Source organism: Palaemon carinicauda, chromosome 7, assembly GCF_036898095.1.
Source record: "Palaemon carinicauda isolate YSFRI2023 chromosome 7, ASM3689809v2, whole genome shotgun sequence".
Lineage (NCBI taxonomy): Eukaryota > Metazoa > Arthropoda > Malacostraca > Decapoda > Palaemonidae > Palaemon > Palaemon carinicauda.
Window position 1 is genome coordinate 81,467,502 of NC_090731.1, and position 22,528 is coordinate 81,490,029.

The 22,528-nt window shown below is 40.6% G+C and overlaps 1 protein-coding gene across 9 annotated transcripts in view; it reads left to right on the forward strand.

Moving 5' to 3' along the window:
* The window catches only part of siz (Brefeldin-resistant Arf-GEF family protein schizo), a 389,510-nt gene that overhangs the window by 150,507 nt on the left and 216,475 nt on the right, over positions 1–22,528 (forward strand). For all 9 annotated transcript variants that reach the window (XM_068376730.1, XM_068376731.1, XM_068376732.1 and 6 more), the window contains exon 2: positions 8,040–8,220. In XM_068376730.1, coding sequence (XP_068232831.1) covers positions 8,040–8,220 — 181 coding nt within the window. The remainder of the gene's footprint in view (positions 1–8,039; positions 8,221–22,528) is intronic.

Genomic DNA, 22,528 nt, shown 5'->3' on the forward strand with positions numbered 1-22,528 from the left:
TTAACTTACTGAAGACCATGATATACTTTCTCTTGTATACATTGAAAATGAGGGAATACTAGTTTGCTTTTACAAATGGAAAACTTTGCTGTGCTAACTTTTTTGTGCTACAAGTGCTTTGAATTTTAGCATCCATCTAGGGCATGGGAAGATGAAATGCTCTGTGATAGTTGTTCTGATCTTGGACCCAGCACTTCTGTTGCAAAATGGCAAATTATAACCAACCAATAAGACATGTCCTCAACATATAATACTGTAGAAGCAGCTGCAGAGTATATTAATGTGGGATATACTAGACGACTTCTAAGCCAAAGAAAAATTTACATCAAGGCCTTAAAATCTAAGGATGCTGGACATTCAGAGAGGAATGCAATGCCACCTAGACTAGGTATTGGAAAGCTTCCTCTTTCTAAATCATCTTTTGATTGAGGCAAATACCATGCTTCATAATTTGGAATCGGTGCATCCCATCAAAGAGACACCACCCCCTTCTTCTGAATCTTCCACAGCTCGGACGTACAACCCTTGGTTGTCATCTCAGGCAACATTGTTCCCAGACTTAAGGGAAGTATCTTCTGCTAGAGAGCTATTAGATGCCCTTGTCACAATGAAGGTACATAATCCTAATAGCTCTGTCTTTTAATTGAAAAAGAGGTAGATTGCCATCTCTCTCCCCTCCTATGAGAAATGTATGAATACCTATTGTCAATAGGCATGATATTTTAACTGAAAATAAAAATGATGAACTTTTTATAAATTTATATATATAGGCCTATCCCAGATTGATGTCGAGGTTCACCCCTCTCCTCAGCAACTAAATAAGAGGGCTACTAAGAAAAATGTTAAGCCAACTGTAACCAAGACATACTCTTACAAATAGAGTATTAGAGGTTCCCTGCAGTTCAAAGTTTAAGTTCTATCTCTCCTACCGATCGCCATGGCTTAAGAGCTTTAGACTTTGCTTCTGAATCAGGCTGTGAGCAAATCATAAATGAAGCTACTCACAGGTCTGGTAATTGCTTGGACCTCGTATACATTGACTCCCCTGGCGTTATAACTGGTAAGGTTGGTTCTCCAGTCGGGACATCTGATCATGCCTTGATTTCATTATTAGTGAAGACTGAGCAGCCTGTCCCTGATATATCATATTCTTGTAAAATTTATATGAAATCCCAAGCAGACTGGAATGGGATTTTACATGATCTTTTGTGCTTGAATTGGTCACAATTATATAATAGTGTAGATCCTGTTGTCCCTTTGAATGAGAATCTAGTCAACATAATTGATAGGCGTATCCCTTCTCGTGTGCTAAGGTACCGAGTGAAGGACAAACCGTGGTTCAATGATGATTGTAGACGTGCTTTTTTGGAGAAGCAGGAGGCCTATCAACTTTGGAAGGGTAACAGATCAGATTTGACCTGGAACAACTATACTCAGCTTCGAGCTTTTGCTCAGAGAGTTTATGCCTCAACTGAAAAGGAGTACAATTTAACCATAAAAGAAACACTTTCTGGTACAACTCAGGAACATAAATGGTGGTCTACCCTTAAATCTGCACTCTTTGGTGTAGATGTAACAGTTCCTCCATTACTTAAACCAGATGGCTCAGTCACTCACTGTCCAAAGGAAAAGGCAACCCTTTTGGCTGATGTTTTTTACAGTAAACAGAGTAATGAAAAACTTGAACTTCCTCATTCCTGTTTTCCTGAGGCTAAACTAACTAGTTTAGCTTTTCGATCTCGTGAGATTAAAGCTCTGTTGATGGACCTTGATGCTTATGGAGGTGTAGACCCAAATGGTATTTTTCCTTTGTTTTTTATAAAGACAGCAGATTTCTTAGCTCCAAAGTTATCTGTTTTTTTGCGCAAGTTAGCAAGAAGAGGAGCTTTTAGCACTAGTTGGAGAATTGGTAATGTTACTCCTCTATGTAAATGTGTTTGTGGTAGCTCAAGTCCCACTGATTACCGCCCAATTTCCATAACTCCCATATTATCTAAAGTTTTTGAACGTCTTCTGGCAAAACGTCTTAATATGTTTGCTGAAGGTAATCATCTACTCCCTAGTTAGCAATTTGGTTTTCGTAAAGGCCTTGGAGCATGTGATGCCCTTCTTACAATCTCCAATGCTGTACAGAAATCCCTTGATTGTGGTCGGGAAGTTCGTATGATTGGCCTTGATTTTAGTGCTGCCTTTGACCGTGTTAATCATGAGGCCCTTGTTTTCAAACTGAAACAGTTGGGAGTGGGTGGGTCGTTTCTTAGCATTATTATTGATTTTTTAAGTAATAGATCTCAAAGAGTTGTTGTTGATGGGCACCATAGTGATTATAGGAATGTGATATCCGGTGTTCCACAAGGTAGTGTTCTTGGCCCATTACTTTTTATACTATATACACATGACATGTGGTTTGACCTAGAAAACAAGCTTGTTGCATATGCAGATGATGCTACTCTCTTTGCATCAATTCCATCCCCTGAATGTAGATCTAGGGTTGGTGAATCCCTTATTAGAGATTTAGCTAGAATTAGTGCATGGTGCAAATTATGGGGTATGAAGTTGAATCCTAACAAAACTCAAAGTATGATTGTAAGTAGGTCAAGGACGGTGGTTCCTCAACATCCGGATCTCAGTATTGATAATGTTCCTTTAAATATGTATGACTCTTTCAAAATTTTAGGTGTGATTCTCGACAGTAAATTTACTTTTGAGAAACATATAAGGTCTGTGTCTTCTTCAATTTCACAAAAAATAGGCTTATTGAGAAAGTCTTTCAAGATTTTCGGTGATCAATCTATTCTGAAGAAGTGTTTTAACTCTTTCATTCTACCTTGTTTTGAGTATTGTTCTCCTGTCTGGTCTTCAGCTGCTGATTCTCATCTTAATTTGTTGGACAGAAACTTACAGTCTATTAAATTTCTTATTCCTGATCTAGATATTAATCTCTGGCACCGTCGTTCAATTAGTTCATTATGCATGTTGCATAAGATTTTTCACAACTCTGACCATCCTTTACATTCAGATCTCCCTGGACAATTCTATCCTGTTCGTAATACTAGGCAGGCAGTTAATTCTAATAGCCAGGCCTTCTCCATCACGAGGCTCAATACTACGCAGTACTCTAGAAGTTTTATTCCAGCTGTGACCAAGTTGTGGAATGATCTTCCTAATCGGGTGGTTGAATCGGTGGAACTTCAAAAGTTCAAAGTTGGAGCAAATGATTTTTTGTTGACCAGGCGGACATAGTCTTTTTATAGTTTATGACATATTTGTTTTTTGATGTTGTTGATAGTTTATTATATGACATGTCTGTTTTGGCGTTTCTTATTTTAGAATGATTTATTGTTAATTTGTTCTCTTCATTTATTTATTTCCTTATTTCCTTTCCTCACTGGGCTATTTTTCCCTGTTGGAGCCCCTGGGCTTATAGCATCTTGCTTTTCCAACTAGGGTTGTAGCTTGGATAGTAATAATAATAATAATAATCAGCAAAGGAGTCTTCCAAAAAGTAAACTATGTTTCTCTTTAATCTTGTAGTGGAACTGTCAAGGTCCAAGGGCTAAATATAAAGAGATGAAGCCCATAATTCATGACTATTTACCTATAGTTGCATGTCTACAAGAAACAATACTAGATGATTTGGCTCTATGCCCTAGAGAATGCATAGTTTACAGAACATAATGCAATCCTTAGGGAAGAAGTCATGGCAGAAGTCTCATGTATGTTTGCTGCAACATTCCCCAGAAACATTTAGATATATATACATCTCTATAAGCATTAACAGTCTAAATGTATCCAAATAGGAAATTCACTAATTGTTCACTTTATTTGCCTCCTATATGCAGTATCTTGTATGAAAGTGGAGCCGAGGTGATAAACCAACTCCAATAGCCATTTCTTTTTCTGGGTGATATGAACAGCAGACATCCATTCTGGGGAGATATCTTAGCAAATTTAAAGGGCAAGCTGCTAGTATCACTAATAGAAAATGAATATTTTGGGATTATAAACACAGGTGAGCCCTCTCACCTCCATATGAAGACAGATACTTTGTCATACATTGATCTTCCAAAAGCAAGCTCTAACTGTCTAGTTGACTTTCACTGGAGAACTTTGGATGGCTAGTATACAAGTGATCATGCAGCAATAGTAAATACAACTAGTAATATCCCACCTGAATGCAGATCACTTCAGTGGTGCTTGGATAAAGCCAACTAGCACATTTTTAAAGAATTGAGTAAAGTATTTGTAAAACTGTCCATGACTTAGGTCTGAAAGGTGAATTGTCCGTATTCGTTCAAGTCTTCAAAAAGGCAGTTCTTTCATGTTTAAGTAAAAGATTTTTTGTCTAAAAGAGAATGTCATGAAGAAGGAATCACACAGGATAGTGGGTTTAACAGTACTTTATTTCCGCTGATAGTGAATAGTGAATGAGATTTCTTCTGTGATTCCAGATGATGTTCTCCACTCACACTTCGGGAATGACCTTTCTGTCTCATTTGTATGATCATGAAGGCCAACAAATGAAAGAAAGCTCATCTCACAATCAATCAAATTATCAAATATGCAGATTTGAATAGCTTCAAGTTTTCTATTATTAGAACAGTTGTCATACATTTCATTCGCATTTGTGGTGTACACCCAGGTCCAGGTATATACTGCATATAAAAAACAACCTATCCCCTGTGTTGAATAAATGCAATATCGGGGTCTAACCTTTGACAAAACTTAACTTGCATCTCAAAAAGCTAAAAGTTAAATTATTAGATTTTAAATATTTTTTAAATATTGGCCCATACATCTTGTGGAGCAGGTCATCAGACTCTCGTAAGACTGTATAAAGCACTTATATTATCACAACTTTTAGATGTATGCGAAATATATTCTTCAGGTACTCCTACCAAGTTAAAGATTTTAGATTCCAATCGCCATGCTGGCATCATATTAGCTACTGGGGCTTTTAGGTCACCCCCCATTCCTAGTCTTTTAGTTGATACAGGTGAGTGGCCTCTGGAATTATATCGCTAGTTTACCATTATTTGATATTGGTATAGGTTACAGAGATTGCCATATTCAATGTCCTTTCAAACTACCAATGAAGAGAATTTCTTTCCTTACTATGAGGCTTATTCCCAAAGCCTTATGGATTCAGAGTGAAACATCTGCTAACTAGAAAAGCTCTCTGAGAATGCAGACATCTGCCGTGACAGCTTATTTCTCGAAACCAGCTTGCCTTTCCCAGAATCAATTTAGACCGTAGGTGTATTTGAAGTCTGTGTGACAACCATGTGTGGACTTGGGGTTAAGATTACAGTTAATTCGGTCAACCTTTTGTTCGACCTTGACCTTGATATTTGATCTAGGACTTTCAAAATTGAACCACTTTCGAGTCTCAACATAATAATTAATCCATGAAAGTTTCACTACTCTCTGAGTAAAATTGTGGCTAAGAAGTTGTTCACAACCAAACAAACAGAAAAACAGTGGCAAAAACATAATCTCCTCCCAACTTCGTTGGCGGAAATAATAAACAGCCTGAATCATTCCTGGAGTAGGGTACTACATTTTACGTTAGCAATTACCCTTTCTTGGAAACTTGCAGAGATTGCACTCTGTAAGCATTTTACTGGCTCTGAGGGCAGTAAAATTATCTGTAACACTTATTTATATGCAGTATATTTAAAAAAAAGGGAATAAGATGGTGAAATCTATATGACAAATATCATTTGAGCTTGTATCACATGTCATGAATCCATCATTGGTGGGTGTGTACTCATCTATCAGATACCTTGGCCTAAGGTTGGAAGTATGGAAAAAAATTTGTGAACTCTTCATATCAGTTGTTAAATGTGGAATGGATAAGCAAGTGCTTACCTAGGTAATATTTGACAGCTTTGAAATCAAATCAATCAAATATCTTGAACAAAAATGCATAAAACTGGGCCATGTACAAGCTCCACATATTTTGGTGAGTGGGCAAACATTAGTGCCACAAAACAAGACAGCCGTTCTTGTCAATATGTAGAATAAGCAAAATTTTATCAAAGTACTAGAGCACTTTTTGAGGAGGCCAACATTTGTGTGAAGCATGCTCATGAAAAAGGCGATGCAGATGTTGTCATTGTCCTCAAGGTTGTTCAGCTAGCACAGGAATACAAAGGAGTTTGTGTCCAGGCTGAGGATATAGACAATTTGATACTTCTTTTGTACAGCCTCTAAGAAAAGACAACCATCTTCATGATGACAAAGCAATACACAATAGCTATCCATAGCCTCCATCAGTCTTTGGGAAAGGAGTTGTGTAAGAGCTTGTTATTTGTGCATGCTATGTCAGGCTGTGATACCACCTTTGTAAATACAAATTGAAAACAATGAATATTTTCACATAATTAGCTGAAGTGTGACCACAGAAAAAGTTATTTTGGAAGAGAAGTTTGTGGTGTGGGTGTGTATGGTGGTGCATGGGACAAAAACGTGACTTTGAACATGATGTGGTACCTGAATGTAAATTCTGTCAAGTATGTCCCAGTGGAATGCTTGCCACCACAGGTAGAGCCTGCCACTTCCACTCTTCAAGGTGTATCATCAAATGAGCACATGGAAACACATGGGAACTGTACTGAAAAAGGAGGAGTATGGCTTCAGCACTGAAAATGGGTTAGTTATCAAATGTATATATGAAATATAGTCTATGTTACACATCTGATAGGTGTTACAGATCTAGAACCTGCACCATCAGATCTCCTACAGGATATTTGCTGTTCATGCAAGAGCACCAAGTGCCATTATATTTCCTACAGCTATGCTTGAAAAGGCATGCCTTGCAGAATTCATTGCAAATGTAGTGCACAGTTTAAAAATTGACTACTTGAATGCTTCCAAGACACCGATGTCATTGTTTAGAATACACTTAATCTCATACTTTCATTCATAGCCATTTGACAGACACTTCTGCCACAGAACTCAAAAGTTTTATGTCATGAATCATATCAATAATGTTTTCCCCTAGATGTTTGAACTCCTGATATTTTCCCCCAAGAACTTTGAACTCCCCATATAGCTTTGAACTCTTATATCAGAGTATACATTTCTGCTATAAGACAGCGATATCACCATCAATTCGTGACATTCTGTTTAAAGCTTTGATGCATATTGCAAGTTTAATTACTGGTATGACTGAGAAACAGTAGATATACGAGATTTCAATTTAGCTTGTTTTTTACTGCATGCTGAAGTCTGTCTCATAATTATTATTTGCTTATTATTATAATCATAGCTGGACAGCAAGGATTCTCTTTCATAAGGTTGTGCTTAATGATGTACCAAATACTATATTTATGCTTTTCTTGTTTCACAAAAAAGATAAACACTTCATTATATTATCATCATGAAAAGAAAGACATATATATAATTTTTACGATGCTGATGGCCTTCATTTTACATTTATCTTTATTATGGTGTTCAAAGAACATGTTTTTGAACCCAATGAATAGTCCTTCACATATGTCTATACTGTATTATTTTGTTGGTTATTTGTTCTCAGAAATTGATTGTTACTGAGTAATATCATTATACTGTGCTGGAAATTCTTTATTGTCCTGACGAAGACGGCCATTTTGGATTTTGGCCTAGAAAATGCATTTTCCCAAGGTTGATTTTGGTGGATTTTTCTTACTCCTTATTGACTTCAGAATAAAGTGTTTAGTATATAAAAAAATGACATGCAGAATCTTTGGGTCCATATTAATTTCTACTGGTCTATAAATGTTTTATTAAGTTATTCCTTTTTTGTTTTTTTCTTAAGTTACTAATTTTTAATTAATCATACTCCAGTCGACATCAATGACCATCCATGTAAGGATGCCAGATAATTATCAGTCTTTCATTCATTTTATCTTTCCTCAACCTTGGGGTGGTGTATCAGAATACATAGAAACAATTATATTGAAAGCTTGGTTTTATCCCCACGTTGCTATGCTATGTTAATAGAATTAAGTATATTATTATAATTGAAGAAAACTAATATAACTTTTTGTTTTCAGTTCACCTGTGAAGGTTGATCGTGGTTATTGTGGCAAGGGTCCTCCTGGAAGAGGAGTGGGTGTAGGTATCACCAAAGCTTACAGTATTGAGAGTTCGGCACCCCCCGTCCCACCTCATCATTTGCATCACTACTCATCACACCTTCATCATAATGCCAGCAACCATGGCCGGCGAGCACAGGTAAGACTTAAAAGTATTTTATACATAGAGTATTTGAATTTTTTCATTCTTGGAAATATTTTTCTTAAATTTTAATTGTTGCTACTCACATGCAAACCATTCATTCTATGCTATAGAAGAAGGAGAACAGCGAAGGCTATAGGTAGTAGGTTGGCCAGGGCACCAGCCACCCATTGAGATACTACTGCTAGAGAGTTATTGGGTCCTTTGACCTGCCAGACAGTGCTACATTGAATCTCTCTCGGGTTACAGCTCGTTTTTCCCAGTCCTACATATACACTGATTAGTCTGGCCTATTTTTTCCTCATTCTTCTCTGTCCTTATACACTTGACAACACTGAGACTGCCAAACAATTCATCTTTGCTCAAGGATTTAACTACTGCACTGTAATTGTTGAGTGACAACTTTCCTTTTGATAATGTTAGAAGAGATATTTTGGTTATGGTAAGCAGCTTTTCTAGGAGTACACTCCAAAATCAAACCATTGTCTTCACTTTTGGGTTGTGCCATAGCCTCAGTACCATTGTATATCATGTCTTGAGTTACAGTTCTCTTGCTTGAGGGTACACTTGGGCACACTATTCTATTGTATTTCTCTTCCTCTTGTTTTTTTTTAAGTTTTCATAGTTTATATATGAAAGATTTATTTTAATGTTATTACTGTTTTTAAAATATTTTATCTTAATTGTTCATCACTTCTCGTAGTTTATTTTCTTACAGTATTTCCTTTCCTCACTTGGCTATTTTCCCTGCTGGAGCCCTTGTGCTTATAGCATTCTGCTTTTACAAATAGGGTAGTAACTTTACTACTACTACTACTACTACTACTGATGATGATGATGATGATGATGATTTGATAAGGAAGTGTAGAATTACAACAACGCCAAACATTCTTATATTTATTTCTATCACTAACGAACAACAACGTTTCAAACATTTATGTGTTCATAATCATGTTCCTAGGTAAAAGAAAGTAAAACAATATAGAGCAAGCTGTACATAAATATTGTAAACAAGTAAAATTTAGAATTGGAAAAGGCATATTCAGGCAATTTTCAACAGGAAGCTAGAAATTTCTCAGTTAAGTTGTGGCTTTTTATAGCAGTGTCTTACCAAACAATTATACAGCTGTAGGTTCCCTACGAATGGCAGACAGTAGACTCAAAACTACCGCGGTGGCACCGCCATCACTGATGTAGGTGACGTTATCTCCCTCCACTCAAGGGAGCTATAGGTACAACTGTCCAGGTAACATCAATTCGTTCTCAGCCGGCTTCTGGTAAACATCGGTGGTCGGTGCAGACTTTTTTCTTCGTTTGTTGGGAAGTATTATCTCTCCAATATCGGTGAAGTATTCAACTCCGTGTTTGTAGGATTGAAGCTGAATTTCTTTTCTGCAATTTTGTGGTCTTACCATCATGTTGGACTCTAGTCCTTCAGTAGTTAGGTTTTGTGCCGGAGGGTGCAAAACTAGGTTAGTTGAATTAATTTATGATTCGTAGACTAAGTGCATTAAGTGTAGGGGTTGTGAGGGCTCTAGAGAATCTACTTGTGATGAATGCAACGATTGGAGTGAACAACAATGGAAAGTTTTTGTTTCTCACTCTGGGAAGATAATTAAGGATAGGAAGAGGAAGGCGGCTCGCAGAGCTGAAAGTAAGACTAGTTTAGCTTCGGCTTCTTCTATCGAAGCCCCTGCTCCTATTCCTTCTCCTTCTACTCTTATTATGTCTCCGATCTTGAGTCCTCCTACTCCTGTTCCTGTAACTCCTTTGCCAACTTCCCGTAGAGTTTCTCCTGACACCATTGCCAGCCTCGAGTCTAAATTTGAAAAGAAATTTGATGTATTAGGTAATACGGTGATGCAGTTAGGTTTATCTGTAAAGTCTTTCATACGAAAGACTTCTAGTAAAGTGAAAAGCGTCAGTGCAGTGCTATCTGAGGGGTTGGCTGTTAGTCCCGATAGTTCTCCTAGACGAAGGTCACTGTCCTGCTCCCCCGCCAAAGGTAGAAGACATACTGGAGGTCCAAGGGAGACTATCGGCGTTTGCCCATAGACAGTCGCTTCCTCCGTTGATCCTGTGGTGCGACAGCAGGATTTGACTAAACACCATTGGAAAGGTGTGTACAGTGAACCCTCGTTTATCGCGGTAGATAGGTTCCAGACGCGGGCGCGATAGGTGAAAATCCGCGAAGTAGTGACAGCATATTTACCTATTTATTTAACATGTATATTCGGACTTTTAAAACCTTCCCTTGTACGTAGTACTGTTAACAAACCACCCTTTAATGTACAGAACACTTAATGCATGTACTACAGCACCCTAAACTAAAACAGGCACAAATATTAAAGGCGATTTTATATCATGCGTTTCCTAAACACCTAAAAAGCACGATAAAAAATGGCAACCAATGTTTTGTTTACGTTCATCTCTGATCATAATGAAGAAACAAACTCATTTAGTGTACACATATATGTATAGGTTAGTTTTTGCATCGATTATATTGATTATACAATACTGTATGTTGATTTTTTTATTACCAATGTTTTAGTTTACGTATTTTTCTTAGGACTTCCAAATGAAATCTTTTTCTTTATGACGCCGCCTGAAACGACGGCGTGTACGCTCAGTAAACAACCACGCTCAGAACAAACAAGGCATTTAACGCGCATGATGATAGTGATAAATAATGATACAGTACATACAGTATTTACTGTAAAAGCATTTACAAAATATGTTACCTTACAAATATAAATTATACAGTACTTGTACGTAGCAAAGCAGGAAAACAATTTGAGAGAGAGAGAGAGAGAGAGAGAGAGAGAGAGAGAGAGAGAGAGAGAGAGAGAGAGAGAGAGAGAGAGAGAAAGAGAGAGAGAGATTGTTTTACGTACGTAAATGTAAATTTTAAACAAAAAAAATATGATAGGTTACAACATGTAGACTTTTAAAACCTTCCCTTTAACTTAATGCATACAGTACGTACATTACTAAACTATAAAACAGGTTAAAGTAAAAAATAAAGATTGTTACTGTACTCACCACGAAAGAAGTTGAAGAAAAACTTGAATGGTGATGGCGATGAATTTGCTGCACAGTAGAAATGATGATGATGAAGCTGATGATGTGTTCTACTGTGCAGTCAATGATAGTATTTTACGTCTCTTCAGACGGAGGTGTCTTTTCCTGGGGCACCTCTTCAACTTCTTCCTGGGAAACTTCTTCAATTTCTTCCGAAGGCGTACTAGCAGGAGGAACTGGCTCTTTTTTGCGAGGCTGGAAGAACATTGTGATCGGAAGTTGTTGCCGCTGCTTCTTTTTTCGATCCAAGAGCATTTTGAAGGGAGTCATGTCTTCATCGATCTTGTTGCAGAATTGCATCGAGCGAACCATATCCTCGTCCCACTCTTGTAACATTTCTTTCGCCTCCTTCATATGGTTGCAGAACTTGGCAAGCCGTTCTAATGTTAAGCCCGTTTCTTCGACATTTTCTTGGGTCTCTTCCTGGGTACCCTCACTCTCTTCCTCACTTGCCGATTTCGTCAGGTCTTCGAGGTCTGCGTCAGTTAGGGGCTGGGAATGGCAGTCCAACAACTCGTCGACGTCTTCAGTCGTCATGTCGCCAATCCCGTCACCTCCAATTATGGCAGCCAACTGCACAGATTTCCGTATTGCAGAGTGTTGGATTTCCGACGGAGTAAATCCCTTGTCGTCGTAAACAATATCGGGCCACAGCTTCTTCCAGCTCGCATTCACGGTTGCAGGTTTCATCTCTTGAAGTGCCTTTTGAATATTCTGCAGGCACGTGGCTATGGTGTACTGCCGCCAGTACGCCTTCAAGTTGAAATCTTCATCCTCGTCATCTTGGGCAGCATCCACACACGCAACGAGGTCCGCCAAGGTATTCTTCGTGTAGAGGGCCTTGAACGCCCTGATAACCCCCTGGTCCATCGGTTGAATTAATGACGTAGTGTTGGGTGGCAGGAACTCAACCTGAACGCCCTCACGCGACAGGTCAGTTGCGTGTCCACCAGCGTTATCCATAAGGAGAAGGATCTTGAATGGCAAGCCCTTCTCTAAGAGATATTCATGGACTTGCGGGATGAAACACTGGTGGAACCAGTTGGAGGTCAGCATCTTCGTAATCCATGCTTTTTGATTATGCATCCAGTACACGGGAAGGAGATTCTTATTTTTATTTTTCAAAGCGCGAGGATTTTTCGACTTATAAATAAGCCCCGGCTTTAACAAAAATCCAGCAGCATTGCCACACATCACGAGGGTAACGCGATCCTTGAATGCCTTAAAGCCAGAGGCTTTGGCTTCCTCTTTGAACAGGTAAGTTCGCGACGGCATTCTCTTCCAAAACAAGCCGGTTTCATCCATATTAAACACTTGTTCCGGCTTGTATCCACCTTCAGCGATAATGTTCTTGAAAGTCTGGTTCACGTAAGTTTCAGTAGCGGCAGTGTCAGCGGAAGCAGACTCCCCATGCAGGGAAACGCTTTTCAGGGCGAAGCGTTTCTGAAACTTCGCGAACCATCCTTTGCTTGCGGAAAAACGTTTCTGAGGCTGGGAATCAGTGGATGTCCCTGGTTGAGGATCATCTGCATCATCATCATCTTCAGCATGGTTGCCGTCGTCGTCTTTAGGTTCCTTTGCAGCAAAATTCTCATATAAGCTCAAAGCCTTTGTTTGGATGGTGTTCGTATCCAACGCTATGTTCTTCTTCCGGCAGTCGGCAATCCACACAGCTAAAGCACCTTCCATGCGTACGATCGTTTTATTACGCGTTGTAACGACTCGCTTCGCTGATCTGCTAAAGGTGATTGCAGCAGTCTTTCTAATGTTCGCCTCGTCCTTTTTGATATAGCGAACGGTGGATTCGTTGATGCCAAAATGGCGGCCGGCGGCCGCGTAACTTCTACCATCTTTTAACATGTCGAGAAGCGTAACCTTCTCAGCTATCGTCATCATCCTTCGGTGGCGTTTAGGCTCACTACCAGCCATACTAGAAGCAGAACGCTTGGGAGGCATTGTACAGTAGGATTTAACAGAAAGTTCAACAAAAAGTTCAACTTAAAACAGTCGCACACAGCACAGATTAAACTTCACAAACTTAAGAACGTCTACTCAGCGATACGCGGAAAGAGAAAGTGAACGATCCAGCCCCGCGAGAACTTTGATGCTGCGGGTAGAAGATGCGGGCAAAACACCAATCACAGGCTAGATAACAAAACTTGAGTTTTGATTCGTCATCTATCAGCGCTTGAACCTATCACAACCCGTCTTACAGTACTATGATGCGTTGGTTACTCATAGAAGATGCCCCGCGCATAATGAACGTACGTAGATTAAGTACAATACCGTAATAATAATAAATAATGATAATAATACTGTACAGTAATAATAATAATAATAATGATAATAATAATAACAATAATAATTTTATTAACAACAACAACAATAATAATAATAATAACAATAATAATAATACAGCTTTACGTACGCTATTTTACGCCTCTCTCTCTCTCTCTCTCTCTCTCTCTCTCTCTCTCTCTCTCTCTCTCTCTCTCTCTCTCTCTCTCTCTCTCTCTCTCTCTCTCTCGTACGCTTACAGTATTCGAAATGTGATTTTTGCAACAAAGAATATTATTGGATGCAGTACTGTACTACGTACGTATACATACAAAAGATTCATGGAAAAGAAGCACATCCATTACAGTACACACCATTCTAATATGGTATGACTGCATCTGATTTGCGTTTCATGTTCGATTTAATTTTACTACGTACTGAATTATCGTATGATCACATTCTCTTTTCGTGTTTTATTTCTTTCTGTGCTGAATTATATATCATATGTAATGCAATGAACAATCAGTAAGAGCAGATATTACTAATTACAGTATTAATGGAATTACAGGTAACAAAATATCGTATTTGGTTGTCTTCAGATTTCGCGGTATTTTCGAATTTTCCGGAAAATCCGCGATATGTATATATATATGGGTTATGGGAAAACCCCGCGAAGTGGTGAATCCGCGATTGTCGAACCGCGAAGTAGCGAGGGTTCACTGTAGTTAGGTAATCAGTTATTGACAGAGTCGAGTGATTCGTGGCCGTTTAGACGTCGTAAGTTTCGTGATTCTCCAGTCTCACGTCCGTTGAAGAGACGTTCGACTGAAGAGGTGCTATCTCCGCCCCCTCTGAAAAGGTACAGAGAAGTAGATATCTCTCACCCGTTGTGTAGCGTAGCTACATGGACTTCGCCTCATATTCTTACGACAGCGACATCTGCCTTCGACTCGGTTGTGGAGCGACCGATTCTGAGTTCGTTGAGATCTTCGACTCATCAAGCTGTCAAAACTTTTCCTTCGACTTCGTATGCGACAGATAATTCGACTGGCGCGAGACCTCCGCTGGCGATCGTGTCGAAATCCACGACCCCAGTTACTTCGACTTCCACTCAAGAAGACGAGAATTTAATTCCGTTTCGTCAACAGTTGCAAGAGCTGATGAGCTGGATGAAAGAAAACAAACAATGTACAAAGAATAATGAGTCGAATCAAGAACCGTCTCTGTCGCCTATCTCCTCGGATGACGAGGAGGACTTAGAGCGGACTCTATCCCTCTCTCGTGTTATTCGAAACTTTTATGTTACCTTCTCGACGTGTACAGTACCTGGATTACTTCGTAGCAGCCGCTCCCAGCTGCTTCCATCTTCCTGATGAGAAGGAAGAATTTCGATCCTCTTCTCCCAAAGCTCGTTCTTTCCAAGGCTGCTAAACATTCGCTTCGTGATATAGAAGATTGTTTGAAGGTCAAGAGAGAACTCGGGAAAGCAACTTTCGCCTATTCTCTGTTGAAGCTTATTAAGAAAAGGTATAGGTTCTACGTAACCGGAGAAGCCCCTCTATGGGAGTTTCTGCCTCCTCCCAGGGGGACTTCTCTGGCTTTGTGGACGCAACTAGAAGGTCCGCGTTTGCAGCAGCTGAAATATTCTTTACATCGCCCGGGTTGGACCATTTGGTAAAGAATATTTTCAAGATTTTAAAAAGTATGAGTTTCTTGGACTGGACGATAGGAGCCCTCGCTACGAAAATAGAGGATTGACCTACTCTTCAAGGAAGACCTGGCATCGGACTGGCTTGGGGTTTTGTCATGTGGCGACAAATCAGTTCAGGATGGTTGTGATGTGCTGGCCTCTCTCTTTGCATTCGGGACTCTCAAGAAAAGACAGCTCTGGTGTTCTTTTGTGTCGAAAGGAGTCGCTTCGCCTCAGAAGTCCGCACTTTTGTTTTCTCCTCTCGACAAGGATCATCTGTTTCCCGAAGAAATAGTGGCCAAGATTCTGTCCGCTCTGGAAAAGAAGTCTATCAATGACTTGCTTGCCCAGTCCTCTAAGCGGGTTAAACCCTCGACTGTGACGACTACCACCTCGGAATTACTCTTGCAGTAGAAACCCTTTCGATGGGGTAGGTCTAGACTGTTCGTCAGGCCTCGATCGAATTTACGACACCCTACCAAGTCCTCGACCAAACACGACACGAAATCATCCAAGTGATTTTTCAATTCTTCATGTTCCGATAGGGGGCAGATTGAGTCTTTTTTTTTTTTTTCTTTTTTAAGCCCTGGGTGACCCAAAGTCTACGGTTCGGTTACTCCATTCCTTTCAAAGACATTCCGCCTCTATCCAACATTCCCATCACATTACCCGCCTGCTCGTCAGGCTTGGAGAAGTTTGTAACCTTAACCCGAGAAATAGAGCTTCTCGTGCAGAAGGCTGTCATAGAGGAGATAAGCGACAGACCATCCCCGGAGTTTTACAACCGTCTGTTCGTAGTCCCCAAGTCATCGGGGGGCTGGAGGCCTGTACTGGATGTATATGCACTGAATTTGTTCGTCCAGAAGACCAAATTCAATATGGAAACAACTCGTTCATTGTTGGAATCCCTTCGTCAAGGAGACTGGATGCTATCCCTGGATATGCAGGACGCATACTTCAACATTTTAATTCACCAGGTCTACAGGAAATACCTTCGGTTTATGTTCATGGGAAAGACCTACCAGTTTCGAGCTCTTTGCTTCAGCCTCTCGACAGCACCGCAAGTATTTACGCGAGCATTGACTCCTCTGCTAAAGTGGTTACACCGGGTCAGGTTACGCTGATCCCTTGATTTGTTCAAGGGAAAATGAACGTGTTGGCAGACGGACTAAGTCGTCTTCTTCAAGTACTGCTGTCAGAATGGATATGTGGCACGCAGGACCATATTGGCGCGCACAACAAACTTGGTGTGCATGAACAACTAGGCGCACGCAATCAGTTGTAATGCGAGAACAACTCTTATGGCAGAGTTTTTCGAACTCTCGTTGCGCGAAGTGTTCATGAGTGCATTAGAGTTTTACTCTTATGACAGAGTTTTCAAACTCTCGTCCCGTGAATTGTTCGCGCGCGTCCATCGTCATCAAGAGTTTTACTATGATGACAGAGTGATGCCTGCAGCCTAAGGGTTTATGAATCTCTTCAGGTAACTATGACACAGTTCCTTTGGGTCCTGGTCACGTAACACGATTCCTGAAAATTCCGTCAGGAATCAGCGACAGAGTTCCTGCGGGTTCTCGGCACAACATTCCTTAAGGTCGTGAGAAAGGTATTCACAAATAGATTCTGAACCCCTAGGTTCTCATCCGAATCTCTCGGTTTCCGCGATCCAGAGGTTTCTGAAAACTATGGTCGACCTCCCCCCTCTACAGGATGGGTCTTCCAAAGGTGTGACTTGTTATGTCACTCTACACTCCCAACTGATTACTATATCAGCTAGTCTGGTTTCACCAGCACCGATCCTTTCGTTTTCGAACGAACCACCGTCATCTTTCCTCCACCTTTCCACTTCGAGTGGTTTGGTTAGCAGACAGAAATGAGCGAGGAATAAAAAATTATTTACATTCCAGTTCATTTCCTTGGCAGGCATTGCCTGATTTAGACAGTAGTTTTTCTCACTAGCGAGAAAGCGTTCGATGGCAACCCCTTCGGGTAAGCGGTCGATGGCAATAATGTTTGGCACCCTTTTCGGGAGACTCGTTCCTGAGAAGTTCTTACAGAACTTCAGTGGCTGTTGTTTAAACTTCATGAAGGCCGTAGGCCGTCCTGGAGCATGCGCTCTAGCCAAGACAAAACCGCGAGGTTATTGTCTTGAACTCGGTTCTACTGTTTGATGGAGGCAGCCTCCCCCGTCGTTGTACCCTGGGTATAACGACTTGCTTTTTACACGATAGGCTTCCGTGACCTTTTTATTCTATCCTTACAGGGTTATTGTTTTGAACAATTAGTCCCGAAGGAATGTTGTTAGCTGACGTTAAAAGAATGATAGCAACAGCGTGGGCAACTTTTCATTACTTTTACAAACGTTTCTAACTCCACTCACAGGTAACCAGACATCCGTTTCTGTGTAATGAACACTGGCTAGCTCCTCACATAAAGAGGAGGGGTAAACCAAAGGTGAAATGATCGCCTCTATATCTGTATATTTTGTTTGAGAACAGTTTCGCTCTCATTCAAGAAAATATTACTGTTAGTCAACAATCAAAATTCTTTCGGCAATAATGTGGCAGCTTTCAAGAAAAACCTGTAAGACTTATCTCTTTGGAAAGTGTTATAATAGTGATCAGAAAACTATGAAGCCTAAATACAAATGCTAGCGAATACCTGAAAAGATACAGAGCAAAATATAAACTGGAAAGAAATTATTTTCACACAACAAGGCCCCCTTGAACAGACTCTTAGTATCTGATGGAGGGCAAGAAATAAACCCCTAAAAGTAAAAGTAAAAGTAAGTAATGTTGCTATTCGTCGCACATACATTATTCGCGCAACTTTTCTAATCCGTGGCCATGAAAATTTGTTCTAAAAAACCTGACAGACTTGATAGGCCGGGAAGGGGAAGAACGACTCTTGTGTCCCGTGCGGGCTTTAAGATACTATCTCCGCAGAACAGAGTTTTCTGAGAGAGTTAATTGTAGAAGCACATTCTCAAGCTAACGACTCAGTGTTTCCTTTACTGAGAGTGAAAGCGCACGAAGTTCGAGCGGTGGCGGCTTCTCTCGCTTTTCAACACAACTAGTCGCTATACGGTATCCTGCAAAGTACCCTTTGGGAGGTCTAAATATGTGTTTGCTACGCATTATTTGAAAAAAATCGGAACAGTGTTTGAAGATTGTAAGTTTCTCGGCCTACTTTCGGTACCTGGCATGGTGTTAGGAGGAACGACATAGGGGGTTGCTCCCTCTGTTAGCCTATGTTTCGCCTTGTACCAAGGTTGGAGAGTTAAAGGGAAGCCTGGAGGTACAATGTACCTTTAGTACTCACCAATCATTTTAGTGTTAGCTTTGGTGGGTAAAGGTTTTTATTTCGGTGTAGGTGACAGTTTTTTTTTCATGTTGGTTATTTCTGGTCTAAGCCCGGGGTAAGGGCGATATTTTCTTGTATCTTCGTTCAGTCAGCGGTGAACACCATGACTACGAGGATCTTCCACTCCATGTAGAGGCACCCATTGGTCATATTCCAAGCCTTCTACTATGTAAGATGAGCACTGACCAGAGGCAGTATTCTCCTGCAGTAGCTCTCTTACAAGGTAAGATACAACAGGCACTAACAGTGCTTTTGGGTATACTTTATTTTCAAGGATCGTATGCGATTGTTGAAGTAAAACTTACATCCACAGCCCCCCATTCTTGCAATGGGTAATCAGCTGTATAATTGTTCGGTAAGACACTGCAATAAGAATGGATTTTTATTATAAAATGAAATTTTATTGCATACTTACCGAACAATTATTAATCAAATCCCTCCCTCCTCCCCACTGGTGGATGGCTGGGCAGAACGAATTGATGTTACCTGGACAGTTGTACCTATAGCTCCCTCGAGTGGAGGGAGATGACGTCACCTACATCAGCGATGGCGGCGCCACCACAGTAGTTTTGAATCTATTGTCTGCCATTCGTAGGGAACCTACAGCTGTATAATTGTTTGGTAGTATGCAATAAAATTTCATTTTATAATAAAAATCCATTTTAAGATTTTATAAAATTTTCTCAGCTATTCTTATTTCATTTTCATATGAGCCTATGTATAATATTGAGAAGGTATCCAGTGTGAAGGAACACATACAATTCATGTAACTGATCTCGTGTGCTCGACTGCATAGGTTTGGACAAGGCTCTGCCAGTTTGGCTGCTAATTTCCTTGTGGTCTTGGTAGCGAGAAAAAATGCATTTTTTTGGGGAGCCAATGTAAGTTCAATTGGCAATTTGGACAGTTGAACAAGTACTCTGCCTTAGACTCTTTTGCAGCTCTTCTTTATGATTAATAAAACATTTCATTTTAGAATTATTATAGAATGTTTATTTTTGGCCTAATTTGGGTCAGGTATTTACTTAGGTTATCCTTTATTCTGGCTTCAAGATCATTATTTGTTTCACCATTTTGAAGAAATTAATAAAACAGAAAAACATTAATGCAATAGAATACAAAACATTATACAGTCAAACCTCTAGCTACGAAAGAATTGGCTTACGAAATTTTCACTTTACAAAAGGAGATGCAAAGAATTTTATGACTCGGATCATGAAAAAAGTTTCGTACAACGAAAGGCGGTATGTAGCGGGAGCCCGACCGTATCCGAGACAGATCTTAAAATTCGCGCGCCGCCAGCCCGTAAACTCATTACCATCTTGCGTTCCCATTGGTTATCGCCCTACTCAGATGCTAGTTACCACCATGAGATCCTGCTCTCCTATTGGTCGACATCTACTGTACTGTATCCCATCGTGCATCTACGCATTGGCGTTTTTATGTCTTTTCATTCTGGCAGCGGTATTGTATGCATTGACTTAGTGTTTGTGATTTCACTATAGTAACAATTTTACTGTACGTACTGTTATCGTGTGTGATACTTACGATACATCATTAGCCATGGGTCCCAAGAAAGTCGCTGATGTCAAGGGAAAGAAGAGGATGATGCTTTCCATGCAAATGGAGATGGAAATTATCAAGAAATACAAAGCCGGCATGCGGTTAAGTGTGCTCGTGAAGGAATATGGCCGAAATCCATCTACGATAGGAACAATCCTGAAGCAGAAAGAAGCTATCAAAGCAGCAACACTTTCTAAGGGCATGACTCTTTTCTCCAGCAAGAGGAGCCACGTCCACGATGAGATGGAGAGACTGCTGCTTGTCTAGATAGAGGACAAAGAAATGGCTGGAGACACTATAACTGAAGCGATAATCTGCTAGAAAGCCAGCGTGATTTTTGGTGATTTTGTGCATGCTCAGGCCGAAGCCAACGCAGGAGAAGGAACATCGAAGCAGGAACCCCCAGAGTTCAAGGCTTCTCGTGGGTGGTTTGAAAAATTTAAGAGACACTCAGGCATTCATTCGGTGGTGCGTCATTGGGAGGCTGCAAGCTCGGACACGAAAGCCGCCGAAGCCTTTGTTAAGACGTTCGAGTAGACTGTCCGGGAAGGCTACAGTCCCCAGCAAGTCTTCAGTTGCGACGAGACTGGGTTTTTTGAAAAAAAAAGTCTCGTCGAACGTACATCATGGCAGAAGAAAAGAGGCTACCTGGGCATAAGCCTATTTATGACAGGCTTACCCTTGCACTCTGTACAAATGCCAGTGGGGATTGCAAGGTGAAACCCCTGCTGGTGTATCACTCTGACACTCCTCGAGCCTTCAAGACCACCAAAGTCACTAAGGAAAATCTAAACGTTGTGGAGGGCTAATGGAAAAGCCTGGGTAACAAGACAATTATTTATCGAGTGGATAAATATTTGCTTTGGCCCGACTGTGAAAAAGTATTTGAAAGAGAAGTGCCTCCCTATGAAATGCCTGCTGGTACTGGACAATGCCCCTGTTCACACTCCTTCCTTCCATGAAGATATTGCACCACAATATTCCTTTGTCAAGATTCTCTATCTTCCACCGAACACCACCCCTCTCCTCCAGCCCATAGACCAGTAAGTGATTTCCATCTATAAGAAACTCTACACGAAATATCTCTTCAATGTTTTGAAATCATTGAGAGCACAAACCTTACCCTTCATCAATGTTGAAACTAGTAGGACATCAGCTGTAGTCTTCCCACTCTCTCTCCGTGTACCTTAGCTGCAGTAAAGGAAGGACTCCTGTCATCGCAGATTTAGAATTCCTATTATTCCACTGAGGACTTACCGAGGTTCCTTGTCCCTAAGGGAAGTTTCTCTATCAGAGAAGTATAGGTTAATTCCTATTACATTCACCGAGGAATATCCCCTTATGTCCCCAAGCCTCCATTGCCTTTACCTAAGACTTTGAGAATTCAGGACTCTTGACTGTTTTCATTAGCAGGTTCATGGAAAGATTAAGGACTTGAAAGCTTCGAGGAAGACATTGGCCCCAAGCGACCAGAGACAAGCTCCTCGTGTGGAGAAGATACGGAGTCAGTGTTCCTCCGGGTTTTACGCACCATATTTTCGATATACGGCATCAGGGAAACTCTCCTCACCTCTCCAATAGGTAGGTGGGTGGTAGTCAACCTCTTCTGCTGCTCTTCTCCTAGCACCAAACTGAGCCATAAACTTCCTTGGAGTGTTATGGCCATGGATGTTATTCGGGAAATGGAAGACCAAGTAGCTGGCGAGAAAGACTCCCTGCGATCATTGAAGTCCTCGCATCTAGTACCATACCCTTTCCTGAACAGAAGAGGTACTACAGGGTAGCTGATCCTTCCCCCCTTCCATTGGATGAGGCAGTAGCAAAGTTAACTCTGGACTGTTCTGCAGACAGGCTCGCTTTAATCATAGTTGCCTTTTCGCAGACGGTGGCTGTAAATATGGAAGCTACTTTTATGAAGACTCTGCAAGCATCAGCCTGGCTTGATAACTGGACTGGGACAGTCTGTTATCTGGCTAACACGGAAGACCTTTATGACTTGATGAAGAGGCAGGCCCTTAACCAAGTCTACTGTCAATGGGCCAACTGGGTCTTAAATGTCGGGAGACAGTCACAGCCCGCTTCGATAAGAAGATTGGCAAACAGGAACAACTGGACCTTGGAAAAGCTCCCTTAGGAAACTTCACTTTTCCCTTCAGAAGACATTGCCTCTACTACAGAAAATTGAGGAAAGAAACGTACAATTCTTACTTACAGAGGGTCATCTCGTTTAGGCAGCAACCATCAACCTCGAGCCAGGTGGCAACTTCAAGGTCTTCACAGTTTAGGAAAGCTGTCGTCAGAGGGAAATGCCTTACAGGTTCCATTCTAAAG